Below are 19,911 nucleotides of genomic sequence, written 5' to 3'. Positions count from 1 at the left end.
CTCAAGAAGCCGTCTTACCCGATCCACACGATAGTAAAATTGGATCGCTCCGTCGTGGTTGTAAGTTTCCAAAACTAAACACCAGGCCTACTGCCCAAGAACGCGATTCCAGTTTTACCTAGTAGGTTTTGGATGCAAATAATCCAATATACACTATAAATTAGCCTCAGATTCGTGTCTGTTTTTGGTGCGGTGGCTGACTTAAAACTGGTCACAATGTTGGCTCTCCTGGCAAAATAAATAAATACTGCCCTGTTACTTCTCGCTCTAGCAACCTCCAGTCCAACCCAGTAGACACGTTTACTACAATGCATACCATAGGTTTGACAGAAGTTTTGAAGGACTCGCAAACCAAAATGGGAAATTTGAACGAGTCTTCAAGTGATCAGAAAAACACGTCAGTCAAAGCCGTTGGTGATGCTTAAGCGGATGTGCATGCACTTGAACCTAACTCTCACCGCAAGGAATTTCCAAACACGAGGTGGTTGGTTCTCTCATACTAATACGGGGGACATAAATGGACAAGTTTTCTTGGGAGAGCCTCTTTCACTGGAGTTGACCTGGCGGTACTTGGCAACATCTGCGCACCTCGTGGAAAATTTCAGTGTTGCGCATCAGTGGCGCAGGCAGGCGATTGGCAAAACGCCGAAGGCATCAGTCTCCAAAAATATCGAACATGCTAGGCTAAGAAATACCACCAGATTCAGTATTTTGCATTTGCATTATTTTACTAGAACGAATTGTGCAATGCTCTTTTGAACCGATTGGACAGTTTGCATGATCAATCTAGCAAGGCCTCATGCTGACTTCTTACAGCACGTGACGCCCTTGGTGGTGAAAATTAGCTCTATACACAGGGGGATTCAATGGTCACTTGCTTGTTACTAAGGCCTCCAGCTGCAAACTGACTTTCGTGAAAGGTAAAAGTAGAGGGTTGGCCTCCCCTAAGTGCGAAGCAAAATGAACCGGAGTTTGAGAGATAAACGTATTTAAATGCACAAAACAGCTCAATACAGTTAGCTTCTCTCGACCTAAGTTCTTGCCGTCTTGAACGGTAGAAATCTGATGATATAAGGGTCAGCAACCAAGAAATCAACTGCTGCCATCGCTGTCTCCAGTTGAAGCAACTTGCATGCACCTGGACGACTCTTGCCCCCTGGAATCTCCCCTGAATGACCTGCAGAAGTTTGGTCCTTGGCTCTTCCGTATAGCCGCATTTACTGCTGACAGAGTTTGGGAGCCAGAAGAACGAGAAAGGCAGTTGATTTCGTTCAATAGGGTATGACTAGCTTTTTACAAATTCATTGAGGGGGTGCAACTATCGTACTCAGGTTGCATTTTTGACTGGAGTTCCTGGAATCAATGGACTGCTGCTTGCTCTCTTTTAGCTCATTTTCCTCGCCTAGAAGTTGTAATTAGCTTGTCCTCTAACTTATGGACAGCAAACCAAGCGTAACATGGACAGGTTGCTGCAATTTGCACATCGCGAGCAACGGTACGTTGTAGAGGAATGTGAATCCGAGGGGCCACGCTTAGTTTGTCCCAAGAAGTTGAGAATTGTTAGAAGAGGGCAATAGAACGAAGAATTCTGAGAAGCAAGTTTGTAGAACGCAGGATTATGTGTAACGAACGTACCCATACACTGTGTTCTCCGTGTATTCGGGACAAAGCTTCACACTGTGAAATGAATGAGTTAAAAATTTACACTGAGATTCCGACGAAATGTCCGGATCTTGCTACTTCGAATTCAGTAGAAGCAGTTGTGCCTCAGTGTACACCGGCGATATAGGTTTCTCAAGCAAGTTACCGAGTGCTGTAATTGGGGACGGAGCTTTATTTGGCTGTGTCCATCAACAGTCTTATCCCACAGACACAACGGTTTAGCTAGTGTCATCCTATGTACAGTTTCGTAATCCGGGTGAGCAGTATTCAAAGTGAAGGTTACTTGTATCAGAAAAATGCATATAAAATGTCGTATCAATAACAACAGTAAATAACACCCACACATTGTGGATTTCTCAGGAGTGCTACACAGTCAATGGGACCTTTCCACACATGCAAAAATAACAGCTATATGAATAACGGGCGAAAACTTAATCGCTGAGTAGGGAAAAAGTCTAATTGTGCTGATTCAGTCAGTTGTTTCGAATTTTTTCAAATCAACCTCGCCGAACAAACTGCCTGCCTACTTCAAGGGCCCCCTGAGCCTTTCCCTGAGGTTCAATGCAATGATGATGGACGTTGATGCGAGAGTGAAATCGTTCATTGTTGCCTTCTAAAAAACCCAGATTCCGTGTATGCTTCCGGGTCATGAATGCGTGATAAACTTTCCGTTTTCTTGTAATTTTTGGCATTTTTAGTCCAAGACCGGCATAGTTCTTGGATTTACGCATGAGCTGGTTATTTAAAAAGGTGAAAACTGCACCTTTGGTCAATTTTTAGGTCGCCTCGCTACCACTCTGGTGCCACACAGTTTATGATAACTTGCGTGGAGGCAATACAATAACTAGCCAATGCATCATGAATGGGAGCCGGCAATATCCAAACTGATGCTTCAGCGACCCCATCGGAAGGTAAAATGGCCTAGTAACTTTATCATTTGAGGAAGTTGTACAAGGGTATCATGCGAGAAAGCAAAATGCAAAAGATAATGACGCAAAAGATAGTAAAATAATGCTGTTTACCCCCATCTGGTGGACTATATACCATCGGTAATGTCATAACGATACAATCAGAATGAAATGTCCATTGACAGGATTTTTTGGCATTTAGGATAGCACGGAAAAATAGCAGTCACAGAACTAAAGGGCATTATTCGAAGCAGCTGTGGTCATGCCTAAATTGGCATGAACCGGTGCGCCCACACTCATTTAGCAATTGCTTTGGTGGAAGCAATATTCTTTTCTGATAAGACGAAAATATTCTCCTTGAGGGGCGTACACAGACTTAAATGTGTCGTCACATATGACGGAACGTTCATGGCTGTCACACGCATGAACATTTTTACTGTTAGCTATTTACCTGCGCTTTTGGGGTCTTGGGGACACACGGATCCCCAAACCAGAAATTAGATAATCGCTGTATCCAAAAATGTGCACCAGGGCGTAAATAGGAAAAGCAGCGCATGAAACAACATAATAGATTCGCCTAGCTGAAGTAAGCCCAACTTTGACAGAAATGACCCATACTCTCCGTGACTGCTATATAAGGCATGGGTTGAGACAGTCCTGGGTATAAAAACGTGTGAACAGTGTACAAACTAGGAGAAAATATCAGTAGGACAAGGTGGAAAAATAGAAGAGGTAACTTGTGCACAATGAAAAAGAAACTCCTGACATTCAAAAACTTTACATTGGTCACAACGCTAAAGCAAAGAAAGCTTCTGTGGAAAATATATCATTGCTTGTCCCATAAGTTTGAACAACAAATAATTTGCATGTCGCATAAGACCGCACACCCAAATCCGGAAGAAAGATATTGGGAAGCCTAGCAAACTCTTTCACACACCAAGTTCATCGAGGGCAAAGGAAATGGCATGTCAATTGGAAGCCTGACTAGAATGATTGGCCCAATCTAGTGCCATCATACTTTGCTCGAAGGTTATAATCAGTGCAAAGCAAATACCGAGATTCTTATAAAATCATCCTATTTGATGAGCTTTCAACAACCTTGTGTGAATACTTGTCAAAATATGGTGACGCAATCGGCCCTTCAGTTGTTGTTCATATGCTCGAGCAACGCCATCCCATACGCACTTTGGCATAACCATGGAAGTAGCTTTTTTATTTGAAAGCGAGGCCCTTTTAGTTGAGACTTTTAACATCTACCTCACAAAATTTCGGAGTTATTCGGTCACCGAAACTCCTGATTCATATTTTATTTGCGTCACACTCCTCCGGTAAAGACATCAGACAGAATAATGTGCAATAACCAAAATACCTAACTTTTACCACACTTAGAGTGATGATGGTTCATACGCCACAACGTTGCCTTGCCTCAGTAATGAATTTTATGCGCGGCTCATGCTCAGCAGGTTTGTGGACGCGTGGGATTTTCTACGTGGCTGTCTGAAAGCTTTCCCAAGCATAGTGGTGTCCGACAAGTGCGCCAACTCGCTCCAATTTTGTTTAGTTCCGTCACTGATGTGGCGATGAGGCAAACATTGGCTCGTCAGTAGGAGCCCAGTTTTCAGCCCTGTTAGCAAGATTTTGGAATATAGGCGAAATTGTTTTTATTCTTGAAGAGGAGCAGGAGGCGCAAGCGTCACCAAAGGAGCCGACCGAGTTCATCCAGTCCTTCGTCATGTACTTTACACTTAGAAAGTACACGATAATACTGGGTGAAATATAGGCTTTGAACCTGCCTCCGATAATTCTGTTGGTGACCCTGAACATTGTGGGAAGCTATACGTATCTCAAAACCTGATTAGCTCCAACAGTAATGTGACTGACCAAAAGAATATACAAGCCTCAATTTGCATCGCCAAAAAGGCACATTGTCGAATGTCAAAGGACGCATATATCAGAATACAGAACCGGCTGTATTTTATGGCTGCCGGGCTTTCCCATTTTCGCGCGGAATCTCAGTTTTCAGGTCATATACCATCGACACCTCGGAAATACAGCCGGAGGCGGTCGGTGCAGATAACTTCACAGTGAGGTGAGAAGTATCGGAACTTGGTGAAGGAAACAGTACCCTAATAAAAGTTACCCACCCATCGCTGCAAGCTAAGTTGACTGGCTATGTGTTGCGCATGTCGAGTTATCGGCGGCCTGGGTCATTGTTTTCCGTTACCAACTTTGTTTGGCCGAAACCTAGAGGTGGACCAGATTTGACGTGGTAAGTGGGAATGAAGGCTGTTATGAAAATTTCGAAAGCTGTTGGTGCTGTTCGCCTTTGAAAATGGGGTCCCTTTGACACTCCATGTGCTTACTGGAGCAATAACGGAGTTTTCTCAGCTTAGTTCGGGGATCTGAGCCTCGTCAGAAACAACCAACTAAGGTACACCAAGTACATTAACGCCTAGAACCATGTCGAAAACACGTGTACAGTGCCTCGTTTGTGAAGTGTGTGCGGCGACAACATTCTGGAAATTCTGACGCCTTGTAGAAGCGACATTGGCAATCGGCATTTGGCGGATACCGGAACATTACTCGCTGTTGAGTCCTCATTTTTGGCCAACCGTTGTTCGGGTTAATGCCGTGCCAGCAAGCGGCCCGATCTCCTGGCCAATCGCGTGTAGGCTAGGCTTCTTGGCCGTATCAGCGGCTCACCCCGAACTGCGAGGCAGTATCGGTGTGGAATTCAGCCTAACAACTGATGATCCTGAATCATATGGTGACTAACCGATGTCAGTGACGTTCACGGTGTCAGCTTTTATTCAGGTCGTTTGACTTAGTATTTGAAGTGTATGCACATCGGATGCATTGTAGGTTTACCTTAGGTCCGTCTCCCTGCTCCATTTTCCCTTTTCATTATAGATTTTTCTTCAAGTAAATCGAAAATTTTTCGCGGCAGTTAAGCACCAGTGTTCTTATTTGATGTCCTTTTCAGTAATACTAATGGTACTCATCAAGATCGCCTTTGACTGGGACGATACTTGTGGGGGCTCATAGTGCTGGACTGGAGGGTCCCCGAGAAAATGCATCCTTCATCACATCACTAATGAAGTTGGCAGGCATGCGAAGAATGTGAGCTAAGAGCGGATATTTTTCCAATTGGTGCGCGTTCTCATGAATGCTTGTAAATAGACAGTCCAACGGCGGCCATTAATCAGGACCCAGTCGAGTAAGAAAGCTTGAGCTCTGGAGCTGATGCTGTACCGTTGCCGGCGTGATCCGCCACCGCATATGCAGGATCGTCTAAGGCCCATAAACGCCAGAGTCTAGATAGCGACATCTCCGTAAGCCCCTATAAAATATGATAATGGTTTAACTGTGACGCATATCCAGTGGATGGCTGCCATGCCGTCTGCGGGAAGGGCGAAGGCAGAGGTACTGCCAGGTATCCCAACCCTAGACATAAGTAGTCGGGATCCTGGATTTGAGTTCGAATCACAGACCTGGTTCTCTCGCTACCGGGTTCGTTTACCACGCCTGTAAATCGTACTCGGCATTTGGAAACGCAGCAAACACCTACCACTGAAAGTTGTAGCGTGCACGTAGGAGTAGCTTGTTGGCCTGTTCGCTACAGGGTAGGTACGTCAATGGTTATGAGAGAAACCCAAACGGGTTCTGAGGACCTGGCATCATTTGGCAGACCCGGGCAGTGGCACGGTGTTGGGAACCTCCTTGAATGCAGGACTGCCACATTTTTGTCCCGGATTTACGAGTGATTGACCGTTCAATAGAAGAGGAGGTGAATTATGAGATAATAAAAAAATGCCAAGTATCACCTTTAGTCTGTTCACCTTGTTGTGTGCAGTGAATCGGGTAGCCCGTTTGATGGAACCATGTTGCCAGATCACCCGTCCATGCCATGTCTCGGAACAATATGATATAAACCCTATTGTATTGTAGTTCACGTCAGTAGTGATATGCCTTCTTGGTGCCGTGTTGGAATAGAGCACGTGGAAGGCCTTCAGAACCAAAAGGCACGGTAGTGCTTGATTTGGGATACACACGAACTGTCCTGAAGCTGAAATGAGCCCCATACTCAGTTAATGTTACCGTCGAAGTTGATCGGAGTAGGATGTAGCAGGTGATTAACTAATTTTCTACGCCAGTATTATGCCGGCTAAGCGCATCGTATAGTATTGGTATATAGCTTAATGGTCCAAACGATATTCACTGCATATAACAGAACCTTAGTGCTTCTTAGTGATTTTACTTTCAAGAGGCTTCCGAGATCCCGTTGAACAATTCAAGTGGAAGAGTCCCCGAAAACTTGCAGCGCTTTTCGCATCTTCCATTTCGTGTACTACCTGGACTCAGTTTCTTTACCTGTGCTGGCAATCGCTGTTACCTGGAGCCAGGTATATCGACATGTGTTATAGCTAAAACTGTATGGAATCTTTCGTCCAGCCTCCGGTTTCATCCGAGATTCAATACTTGGAAGAAGTTGAATGGGTTGTACTGCAGGTGGAAGTTCGGATATCTAGTACGTCTTTGCCTATTAACAGCGGACGCCGGATTACCAGGCTTCCGTTTGAGAATTAGGTTCCGAAACATTGCTTGATTTCGGGATTCATGACCTTATTAACTTAGCTAAGTGAGTGTTTACTGTGCACATCTGAAAGGCGTGATGAAAGTAGAAGTGGACGAGTGCACAGTTGGAGTCCACACAAATATTTCAGGTAGGTAGTAGTCGACCCTCTGCACTAGTACCCGACTGCAATGTAGTGTGTTTAGGCTCGGGGTTTATTAATTGGTGGGCACCACGTAGTCGGACGATTTTCGCTTTTGCAAAACTTGTTATTATGAATAAACAATATGTGACCACTACACATCCTAATCAGGCATCCTCCGCATGTCCAATACCGGATAGCCACTCAATTAGGTCTCAGGAACGCTAAGCCTGAGCGTTTGTCTCTGCAGCGACCTCTGAGCTTCTATTCCATTCTGAAAGAACACATGTAACGTCGTAGATTCGGAGCTATATTCTGTTGGGGGGATAAACATGTACAATGAACAACGATCGACAGACCTCACTTTCTCAAAACTCATTCACAGACGTCTCCGCCCACAGGCGGCTATCAACGAGCATTCAGTCAAGCAAAGAGGTCTTCTCTCAGCCGCCCAATACAATGCTTAATGAATACGCACAGCATATTCAGCTAGAGCGGCCTCCTCGCCGGCGTTGTGCGACCGAAAGCTGAAACACGGCATTCATTTCAATTACGGTAATTGCGTCCTGGATCTTAGTCTCTGAGAGACAGTATAAATCTGTGCACAGGAAATCCGGCGTGCGAGCAAGAGCCATTTGTCGTCCTGCCTACTTCAATGTACAAACATTAAAGGCAGTAGACCGGCTTTCGGGTTTGAAAACGGACTTCGAGGTGTTTTGGATTGTTGGTGAAGTCGGACGCACAAACGCTGCAGCTTGGCGTGATGCATGACGACCAACGCAGCTGTCCTTTGTCCTGCGACCCCCATAGAGAATATACAAATTGGGGTGAGGCAGGGAAGAAGAGGGAATAAATAAAAGTGTAAAAAGACAGGCGTGGGCGATAGCATGTTTTCGCTTGCCCACCCCACTGTATGCAGCAAGTGAACCCACCTGAATGAGGGCATCACTCAAATGTCATGTGACGTCAGTGTTTTTCGTTGTAGAATTCCTGGTTTAACTCGAGCTGGGAATCTGTCGGGCGCTAATACCAAGCCAGGATCGTGATTAGAGCCCTATACGGAAGTCTAGTCGCGAGGCTGCAGTGAATGTCGTGCAAGTTTTTTTCGGAACAAGTCCTTGTAGTTGTTCCAGCAACCTAGCTGGAGGACCAGGAAACCGCCGTCCATTGGCAAATCTATGTAAGTCTCTGTGGTTGTCAAAGTGGGCCTCCCATTTTAGCTCATTCAGTCATACAAGTACAAAAGGCGCCACACCGTGATGTGGTCCAGTCTCTTTGCGGCGTTGGATGTAATTCGACAGTAAAACAATGACTGCAGTTCTCTACTGCACACAGAGGACTGCGAGATTTTATTCTCGTAGATACCCTAGCCATCCCTCGACACTACTCTTAATTGCTTGCTCAGTTCCTGGTATACTGAATCTTTGAGGCTATCCGTTTTCAGTTTGCACCCGGAAGAAAGTTCTACTGTGGTTGCTGCTGCCTTGTCGAATGGTTCCAACTGTGTTTACGAAATGTCTCGCTAGCGAAAACGCCCACAGATACTAAGGTGCGCTGTGATCCGATATACTACATGTGGTAATAACTTCTTCAAAAGGATACTGAAGCTTAAATTTGTTGCACAGCCTCGTTATGTATGCATTTCATGCAGTGAGCTGCATCGGCTAAAAGAACTATGACAGACAGGGCGTGTGTTAATGCTAAAAGTCAGCTGTACATTCGGTTGTAACTGAGTAGATGATCCAAATGAGGTTGTTTTTTATTTATTTAAGCGTATGACGCACCATTGGAGCTCGAAGAAAACATTCCGCTGTGGTATTCCTGATTTCAGATGTTGGGGGAACAGGACTAAGTTCTCGGTCTTGTATAAACTGCTTGGGGCAGTGTGTTCTAGTCGCCAACCCTGACATTTTACACCATAATATTGTTTCGGTTTCAATTGCTTCAGTAGAATGATCCGATTTCCGGAAGCTGAAGCCAAATCGAGTTCCATTGGTGGACTCTGGTAGGCCTTAGGTTCCCCACATGCACCAAGCACAGCGACTACATATTGTCCTTATTATTGACCCCGACTTTACCCCCATTGTAGATTGCTTTTTCGGTGTCAAATATCTACGTTCTTGTTACGCATAATGGTGTTCAAAATGCTTTTCGGTGGCGTAAGGTATCCATATTTGTTGCAGTGTATTCATTCTGACAGCGTTTTAGTAGTCGGAGGTTCTTTTCCTGCGTTCGCCAAAGGCATTCGCACCTATGCGTCAAGACCGTATGTATGTATTGTTGGTAGCGGTCCTTCAGCATTCTACACTGCTCAGTATCTCCTGCGGGTAAATTTCGTGTCTCCGCGTTACCTCTCGAAGCATCACAGTTCTCTGCTTGTGGATATGTATGAGAAGCTACCTGCTCCTTTTGGTCTTGTGCGGTATGGTGTTGCCCCAGACCATCCTGAGGTCAAGGTATTTTTACAACCCTTATGTAGATACGTTCCAGAATGTGATTAACACTTTCACTGAAGTCGCAAAGAGCCCACGATTTAAGTTCATTGGCAACGTGACTGTCGGGGTCGACGTCCGCTTACGGGAACTCCAAAGAGCCTATGCTTCTGTCATCTTAGTAAGTCGGACGTGGTTTAGAATTTGTATGCTTTTCAGGCTTATGGTGCTGCAGTCGACCAGCATTTGAACATTCCTGGTGAGGTAACTGCTATTTCACTGGCTGTGGTATATTCTTTTTCAGAGCCTCCCTGGAGTGATTTCGGCTAAGGATTTGGTCGCCTGGTATAACGGTTCTCCAGGTCTTCCCAAAGTATGTGATAGAGGCTGTTAATTCATTTTGTTTTTGTTTGCAGTTCACTCCAGACTTCGATTGTGACACGGTCGCCGTTGTGGGTATAGGAAATGTTGCTATCGATGTTGCTCGAATACTACTATCCTCTTCTAATCGGCTCAAGGTTGGCAGCCTTCGATCTCGCCTTACGTTGTGTTAGAATACAGACATCCCGGAACCTGTGATTTCAGTGCTGAGCACGAGCAGGGTTCGTCGTGTTATTCTTATTGGACGCCGTGGTCCGCTTCAAGCAGCCTTCACTCTCAAGGAGCTACGCGAGCTGTCGCGCTTGAATATCAGTGAGAACGGTGAATCTCCTCAGTTTTTGCCCCTGAACTTCCTCCCTCCCCAAATAATGCAAACAACTGTCGGATCTGATGAACAGCTCACCAAGTTACTCTCTGGTAAGGACTTTTGTTGTTTCATCGGTCCAAGTAACAGCGTCTTGATCCGTTCTTTTTTCGATACCGTTTTCCTGGCACAGCTGATACAACGGTGCTTATGTCCGTTAGATAGCGTATCCCCTAGTAAATGCAGTGCTCCCCTCTAATCAGCAAGTGCATTGGTTGATACGTTGGGGTTTAATTTTCCCAAAAACACTGAGCTACCCGTTCTTACTTATTTCAACAGCCAGTCAAACATTTGGATGGAGTCCATAAGTTTAAGGGTTAACTACTCACAAATTTCCATTGGACAAACTCCCGATGAGTGTCCTCGAAAATCGGTTTCTATGCGTCCATTGCAGTAGCAGTTAACACTAATCCTATGTGTTGTATTGCTTACGAAAGACATACACCTCAGTCTAGAATGTCGGCCCAAATACGTTTCGAGTTGGCCTGTGAATACTTGGTTGAAGCACATCAAATCGGATTTCTTGTTGGCACCAGCTAAAGTAGTAAATGAGTGATGTACTCAAAGTCAGTGCCTGGAGCCCCCCTCAACAATTACGCCACCGAGGCTGTGTATGTAATGCACCTTTCGTCAGCAGTGGCTCGATGCCGTTCACAGTTCACACGTCCATTTGTGACGGTCTAATGTACCTTCCCAACACACTTATTTTTAAGTGGGGTGGGGGTAGGAAGTACACTTTTCATCAGCTACAACAAGGTTCCCAGGCACGCCACAGAAGCACGACTGAATGTGATCAGCGTTCATGCATTTCATAGGAGCACGATCGATGTTGATGGGTGTTCACTAAACGCCTATCAGACACCCTGGATCAATGTCAGAAAGTGTCTTTTAAATAGCGTGGGGCCGTTGTAACTTTTTCCCTCGCACGCACTCAATTGCCGCAATAAAGCTATTGTGTTTCTTGTACCGACTGAGTTCTTTTTCTGACACCAGGCACTGGAATGTGAACAGCAGTCAGATATAACACTGGTACTGCTCAAAATCTAACCCTTGTGTGCAGCCACACTAGGAGTCAAGCAGGTGTGTCTTATTCATTGCGTCCTTAGCCTACGCCAGCTCTCTGTAGCGAAGTGAGTCGTATCACTGGGTCATTGGCTCATGGACGGACCCCTCAAGAAAACTCTAACAACTGTTGCCTCGTGGTGCAGATGTATGAGTCAAAGGCCCAATGCGCCGTACCTCAACCAAACCCCCTTCAGCTGGGAACTATCATTCGCTATTACAGCTCTCCATTCACTGACTCCGCATAGTTCTTTGCCAACGCTCTTCTAATTCATTTAGCTACCATTAACCTAACCATTTCCCAATGCATCAGCTAACACCCAGTAAAATAATCAAGATGAATCCTTACTCAATTCGAATGATCTGTTTCACATTGTCGTTCTTAATGTCCGTACTCTGTGTCACTTTGGAAAACAGCTCTTGCTCAGAGCTAGTTCTCTCCTTCGGTTAGAGCACTTTTTCTCCGGAACACCCATAGAATGCCCCAGTTCGCCCATACATCTCAAACCTCTCGGAATGAGCTTGGATTTCCAGCGCTTTACTCTTCGGGTTCCTGGTGGTCCTGAATCAGTTGCTTGTATCTATTGTTTGGGTTTTTTACTCGTCCCGATCGCTGGCTGAATACGCTTTACTTGACTGAATTCCAGTAAACAGTTGTCCTTACGCTGTTAGGTTGCTTAGTTCAATCATCAATGCATCTTGACCCGGTAAGCGACTTTTTTTCGTTGTGTCAGCGTACGCTCCGACAGATGGTAGCTCTGAGCCTGAGATTCCCGAACAAAATCTTAAATTTTCCCCTGGCCTTTTGGGTCATACTTTTAAGTCAAAGGCTCAAGGTGGGGTACTTCAACCAAACCAACATCCTCGACCTCGGCAACGTGGAAGTATCATTTGCCCGCAGAGTTGTGTCCATCGATGTCCATTTCTAACCCCTTCCTACCACCCAAGTAAGCGTCTTTGAGTCATTTGATTGTCAGTTATTTGACTGATGTTCCTTATGCACCCCGCCCCCATTAACAATAGACAAAATAACACATTGCTGGACCCTTGAGATTTTTTCCTACATGAGAGCTGTTAACATCCACACGACGTCAAATTGGCAAACATGCCGTCTCCGAAACACGTACAAGATCCAAGAGTGGTTATGCATCCAAGAACGCAAAGAACGAATCCGGCTGTCTTACATTTGACCCTCCGTGTGTCCGGTGATTCAGGAGCGACGGCTCGTGGAGTGTGTGGCGCCAGAGTTGCACTCAGCTCCAGAGCTGAAAGTACTTTTCTGGATTTGATCCCAGTGGACAGTCGTCTTTGTGCCGTCCGGTTATCCAGCTCGATCAAGGCCAACGCTTCTCAACATGAAAACGGTGCCTGTTTGTAGTGTCAGCTTATGCCCCAACCAACTGCAGTCCCCACGCTGATGAGGATACTATCCGGGCTTATTACTTGAGCAAGAAGCACTGACACTCATTCTTGTGATCGATATGAATACTCTATTCGGTTGTTTGAGTCCCTTGAAATCACATCTGGGCATTCGATTTGGGGTCGACGCTCGTCGCGCAGACAACGGAGAGCGATTCCTCCATCTGTGTGCTGATCATTAACTGTTTCTGACCAGTACGAACTTCCAGCATAAGCGTGCTTAGAGACCCTAACAGATTTGTCTGGCATTCCATGGCGCCCTGCATCAAAGCTATCGCTTTCGCTACTTAGCCTTCTCACTTCCCGCCATAATGGACAGACAGGAACATTTGACGTCAATGAACTGTTTGGGCCGTCGCCTCCAACAAATGGCTCTCATTCTTTCTATATTCGGTTAATCGAGCTGTAGCAGCTGGAACCACTTCACTCCAGTGCACGGCTTGAGAGCTGAAAACTTAACTTCATTGTCATCAATTTTATCCTGTTCTACCAAGAACATTTTTGTTACTTAAGATCAATAGTTACGGTCCAGTATTTCGAATGTTTTTATTTCTTATAGAATTACTTTGTTTTGTCCTCTTCGTCTTCTTTTGTCTTCACTCGGATCAAGAGCTTCCTCGACCGCGCCGCCGCCTCACCCAATTTTTACTTCAGTTGGCTGACCAAAAACCTGGAAACCTTGCCTCCAAACACTGTGATTTCCTTTTTCTCCGCTCACCGGTACGTATCATTGCGAGGGAGCCCCCAGCTGAGTGCAGTTGGAAGTCTGCAGTCGGGAAATTGGAGCTTTTAGTCAATCAGTTGATTGTAAGTTTCCGTCTTACTGAAGCTCTGGATCTCCAGCACTTGGTAGCTTCTCTTCCCGGTTGCTTTAGGCGTTTGCGTTCTGGGTGTTTTTGTGGTCAGGAAAGTGGAGATGCTGAGCGTTAAGTCTGCCGCTCAACATGAATCCGGTCTACGTTGTAGTTCACATGAACAGTACTTTTAAAAACGGTAGTCATCAGGCACCAATACTGATACTTTTAAGTCAGTTATAACGTGGTGAACCAGTGTGAAGGAAGGAAATTTTAGGGCAGTGTATTTCTAGTGATCATCCAATTCCTCTTCGAAGGATCATGCGCCCCGACTGACCACTCTATGTGAGTTGCACTAGTCTTACTGAGCCAGCTTTGGTTTTGCTGTAAATTTCTCATAAGTGGGAGCTAATATGCACATTTCCGATATGTAATCAACGGATGAATGTCATCTCGTCTATGTTTCTCGGATTAGTTGAGGCAGTACCTTTTCGTCTTCTCCTAGTATTCTATGTCGTTTCACCAAGCAACAAAATTTCCACAGGACGGTTACCAAAGTTTATTTTGTCATATTCTTTCACACAGAATATTTGTACCCTGTTTTCATGATCTCCTTCAGTCTCTGGCTCTTCCGTATGGTAGGCAAAAACATGTTATAGAATGCTGCCACTCTTTTCTTCACGGAGCGTAAAGTTTGCATGGCTACTTTTCGCGCGTTGTTTCATGGTACCTTTCAGTCGTTTATCCAAAGAGACTGGAAGAACAATTTTTCTATCGCTGGACTTCCTAATTGACTATCAATGCTATTTTTATTCCGGTAGGGTTCTCCAAGTGAGCAGCAACAAGTACAAGTCCTTTCAGATGCTCCCCGCGAACTATTAGAATGTGGTCTGGTTGTCCGGAGTATTGGATATCGTAGTGTACAGATAGATCAAGATCTTCCATTCGATCATGATCGTGGAGTGATCAAGTCCAAAGATACGCATGGGAGGGTTGCTGATAGCGATGATGGACCAGGTGATCCTCTGGCCTGCCCTCTGTATTGTGCTGGATGGGCGAAACGAGGTGCAGTAGGAGTGATTGTCGACACCTCCTTAGATGCTCGTGATGTCGCAAAAACTGTTCTGCTAGATTTGGCTTCCGCAGAATTGAAAGGTGACCCATGTGTAGTTCAGAAGAATGGTTTGACACCAGAGCTGTTACAGGCCCGTGGTGAGTTCTTGCTGCTGGTTTTCTGGGAGTTGCTTTTCAATAATTCGAAATTTATTACTCGTGTCAGTTTGTAAGCTTGTACTCCCTTGGACGCCGAATTTCCATACTCACCCACATGTACCGAGTTAGAACTTTTTCGGTTTCACCTTAAAACATCCAAGATATCGTATTTCAGTCTAATTCGATCTCAATCTGGAGCACTTAGTTCGCTATCCACCGTGTTCGCATTTTACGGCACATTCTGTTATTGTTTCTGTTGCTTTTCGCCAAAGAGTGCACCTAGATCGTTCGGCCTAAACGTAAATCGAATGTTCCAACGGATATTTCACCCATATCTGACCATGGCTTTTAATTTAGCATACTCCCGAGGGTCTGTGGGACTTTTTCAGGGAAGATTTATACTTTGAAATGACCATCTTTGAGGTATGCAAACCACCTCCATCCTATGCTTCGACGGGTTGTTCAAAACCCGCTTAGTGCAGAGTTTCCCATCGTTCCCTTGAATGAAACTTTTCCATTCTAACAATATAAATAAGCTGAACGGATGTAATTCAAACCAAAATACAGTCAATTGCTTTGTGGAAGCTGAAATCCGTGTTCGTTCGTCTTCCAAACAACAGTTCGGGTTGAGCTGGATATCTCTCTGCGACTATTCCGCTTTTCCGCCAAAACGATGAAACCTAGGTCGCCACAGTCCTAAAGAGCCCACTTCCAACCAAGCCTGCTTAACTGCGTTCTCTTGAGGTTCGGCCTCAAATCCGTGTCGTTTCAGGGTACAACCCCAAATCATAACACAAATCATTCTGGATGCCTCCGGGTACAACATCCCTTCCAAACAATCACAAGGATGTAAATTAGCGGACAACGTTTTTTCTATTCCAAAACGAAGGGGGCATCTGATGATGACGTTCGTGTGTGTATCTTACAACGAAATAGACGACAGACAGCTCTCACCTTAGGACTGCTGTCGCCCAAACCTAAGGGTGCCTCTTGTACTTCGCCGCACAGTGTCTCTGGTTTAGTAGTGATTTATCTGTTTTCATATGTATTCTAGTGGTATTATGCTGTATTTTGTATATAAACTTGCGAGTGAACTCGCTCTAACACCGAACATTCCTAAGTGGCCATCTTACAAAGTGTTAGTAAATGTATTCTAGTGGTATTATGCTGTATTTTGTATATAAACTTGCGAGTGAACTCGCTCTAACACCGAACATTCCTAAGTGGCCATCTTACAAAAGTTTTAGGAACGAAATTCCCTACAGATTAGACTGATTGTTAACTCCCGCCAGTTGGGTATATTTTTGTACCTCTGCTGTGCCTTGTAGGTGTTGCGAGCCACCCCGTGTATACATCATTGGTTTCAGTTGTTTAGTTGTCCCTTCATAACCGTCAGTTCGTTTTACAACTATCCCAGTCTACTTCTCAGGGCTTTACATTGGTTAACGGGCGTTCAGTCGGTTGCACAGGCGGTTTAATGCAAAATGCCTGTGTATCTACTTGTTGGAAGGTCTGTTGGCGTGGTTTGGTGTAACAGACGGTTCCTCACCCGGTTTCTGGCCTAATCTTTTGTAGCGTGAACTGTGCGGTTCCCGAATGCGAGCGAAATCAGAGGCTAGTGCATCCCGTTTGGTTTGTACAGGAATGAAATTGTCCAATTAATAACGATGCGGACACATTCTTATTCTCACCTGTAGCGATGGTTGTCAGTGGGCATCCTTACGTTATTCGTTGGTGAATCTTATCGATTGAGATTTTTCTCCATCTCATCCCACACCCATCTCACAGTATGAATGCATCTGTTTGCAGGGTTACGGACCATCTCCTTTTCCGATTGGGAACGTGTCGATGCCGTTGAGAAATTGGCGGGCAGGGCTCTTGGAAAGCCTCGAGAGAAACTAACCTCTGTTGAAGCTCTTCTTGGAGCCGCCTTCGCTGATGTTGTTCAACACAAACGTAACAACTAACTCTGTCCAGTCCCCATAAGATCGATCTTACCATTCTTTCTAGCCTTCTACTCCGCAGTCTTTCTCACTATTTGTACTAATACTGAGAAAAAGCTCCTGTTCACAAGTGTTGTAATGGGGATTCTCACTAGCTACATGGGATATCGGTTATCGGGTGTATAAAGACCACTCCAGCATATCCTGTCATTGTCCGTGGACAAGCGTATGTATCTATTCACCGACTGGTGGATTTATTCCCCAATATTTTATCGCAGGGCCCAGTGAATTTTTTCAGGTAGATCAAGGTGTAGCAGAACATTAGGTTTACCATATCGGTGTCCCCGAAGCAGTAACCAGGCCTGGTGGGGAAATTGGCTTAGCAGTGCTGAGTTAAGACAGACTGTTTTAGGACAAAAGAACTCTCCCACTCACTTTTCATATGTTGTGCCAGTTAGGACAAGTGTACTGTATGCCAGATGATCATCTACCCTGAGGCCTGGTGGGGAAATTGGCTTAGCAGTGCTGAGTTAAGACAGACTGTTTTAGGACAAAAGAACTCTCCCACTCACTTTTCATATGTTGTGCCAGTTAGGACAAGTGTACTGTATGCCAGATGATCATCTACCCTGTGCTTAGTGAAAGCGACCGAGAGGTGGACAGTGTGTGACCTGGCAACGAAAAATTTACCTGTAAACTCAGTCAGGTTGACAACTTCTGCCTCCCTGAGTGAGGACTAAGGGACCCAACTCATCGATGGTTACTGCCACTGGCAGACATGGTACAATTACGCAGTCAGTGGCACTCGCGCACCAAGATCATCGCTTTCAGTGCATCACAGTTTCCCGAACTAAATGATAATTCCTGCTTGGCTATATCTCGCACACTCCTAATTTCGGGTGATCGACACTGTAGCAGCTGGAATCGTACCCTTGACACAGTTTACGCCCACGAAGTCACGTTGTTATTTACCGTGGGGAAGTACACTTGAGTAAATGAGTGGATAAAGCCGAAATCTAGTGTGGTTACTACCACAGAGCGACTGGATCATAGTTTTATCCCACATTGAATGAACAAGTGAGGGCTAACGATAACGAAGTAGTTGCTCAAAACAGCCAATAAAATGCGTATAGCTTTGGGAAAATAACGTCACAGAATACGTCCGAAATAGTTCCGCGTATATTTTGGCGTTTTTGCAGCAAACTACTTCATCTGTGATGTTCAATCCCCGAAATTTTCACAAATTACTTTGTCTAGCTTCATAAGAGTTAGGTGTGCGCGTTTCAGCAGCGATATTATCGGAAGGGTCGTCAGTCAATTGAAAGTTGGTCATAGGGAATTAACCCTGCGTCGTTCGTGACAATTTACAGCTTTAACTTTCGGAGCCCAGGTATTTTTCAGGTTGTTCCTGATGTTGAAAACACAAGTCTCCAAGCCGTAATCGCGTCAGGCAGCCCGTTTTCCAAACAGTTAGACTCACTCGCTTATGATGTTTTATTGTTTCGAACGCGAACTTACCGAAATGCCCATGGGTAACACCCAACCTCCGCATTCCGGCTGCTGCTGCTGCTGTTTGGACTTGGGCAGCCTGTCGATATCTCCCACATGCTTCACCCGAGTGTCAACGGAAGGGCATTACAGCTGGACATTATTGTATATGTTGAAAACACAAGTCTCCAAGCCGTAATCGCGTCAGGCAGCCCGTTTTCCAAACAGTTAGACTCACTCGCTTATGATGTTTTATTGTTTCGAACGCGAACTTACCGAAATGCCCATGGGTAACACCCAACCTCCGCATTCCGGCTGCTGCTGCTGCTGTTTGGACTTGGGCAGCCTGTCGATATCTCCCACATGCTTCACCCGAGTGTCAACGGAAGGGCATTACAGCTGGACGACTATTATTGTATTACAGGTTCACCATTACTGGCATTGAGGTTCCTGTGACTCGCCAATAAAGCTCAGACATTTCAGTAAGTAGGAGCGCCTGGTGATTTAATTGTTCACCTTATCTGATAATTTCGTCGCAAAACAGTCTTAACGAAACGCCCCTATTTTATTTGTATAGTTGCATTAAGAAAGAGACTAAATACCGATTGAGCGTTCAATAAGTACAATGTTCTCCTCCGATAAAACATCTGGAGGCACCGAAATTTCCCCTGGATGGAGGTTTCTTTTTGGGGGAGAGAGCTATCAGTAGATGTGTCGCGCCATTCCTAAACTGGGCTAATGAGATTTCGGTTAGTTTAAGCAAATTTTGTGAGCGCGCGATGGGATGATTTTCTTCGTTTAAGGTTGAATCGCCGGAAGTCTGTCACTGTTCATCCTTGGTTGAGGCACATCAGCGTACAAACCGACCATGTACAGTGGCCGTCAGTTTTCTCTAAAAAACGAGTGAAGAATTTTTGTCGTCTAGCTACATGAAAATGAAACCATTAAATGGGGCGATCCCTCGCGAGTGGGAATCCGTATGTGACAAACAAAACAATGTTAGTTTTTCGGACCGTCACGAAGAGACTGGACCTTATCGTGGTGTGGCGGTTTGTGTACCTCGGCGACCCATTGAGCTATACTGGAGGGTGTCCGCGCGACACTCACAGAGTCTCTCATACCAGGTTGGTCAATGGTTAGAGGTCTGACGAACACAGTCTCCTGGTCCTCCAGGTTGGGGGTTGGAACGTGTATGGCGACTTGTTCCGTAGAAAAGGTAATGCATTTGCATTTCCCCGCCAAACACCGCTGCCTTGCGGTTAGGCTTTTGAGTCAAAGGCTTTGGTTGAGGACCCTAATCGTCCTCCTGTCTAGGTGTGGGCGCCCTGGCAGTATCCCAGCCCTCGTACAACCATGACCTACACAACTAACAATATTCTCATGCCACATCGGCCGTCGCGTGGTGCCATCAGCCGGGTCGCCTTACTTGCTGCATACAGCAGGGCGGGTAAGCGAAAACATGCTACTGCTGACGCCGCCATTCTTACACTTTCATGCTTTCCGTCTTCCACCCTCCCCCGCCCAAATTTGA

The 19,911-nt window shown here is 45.4% G+C and overlaps 1 protein-coding gene across 1 annotated transcript; it reads left to right on the top strand.

Annotated features, from left to right (window-relative positions):
• Window positions 1-2,524: 2,524 nt before the first annotated feature.
• On the top strand, window positions 2,525-17,009 carry T265_04536 (hypothetical protein; the record flags this gene model as incomplete). The annotated part of the gene is made up of 9 exons (XM_009169300.1): window positions 2,525-2,573; window positions 9,494-9,741; window positions 9,776-9,898; window positions 9,937-9,981; window positions 10,022-10,090; window positions 10,134-10,235; window positions 10,272-10,515; window positions 14,599-14,949; window positions 16,759-17,009. The coding sequence occupies 9 exons, from the start codon at window positions 2,525-2,527 to the stop codon at window positions 16,914-16,916; spliced, it is 1,389 nt and encodes a 462-aa protein (XP_009167564.1).
• Window positions 17,010-19,911: the final 2,902 nt, after the last annotated feature.

This window comes from Opisthorchis viverrini (genome assembly GCF_000715545.1).
Source record: "Opisthorchis viverrini unplaced genomic scaffold opera_v5_75, whole genome shotgun sequence".
Classification (NCBI taxonomy): domain Eukaryota; kingdom Metazoa; phylum Platyhelminthes; class Trematoda; order Opisthorchiida; family Opisthorchiidae; genus Opisthorchis; species Opisthorchis viverrini.
The sequence above is the reverse complement of the archived record's forward strand: the minus strand, read 5'-3'. Positions and strand labels throughout refer to the sequence as shown.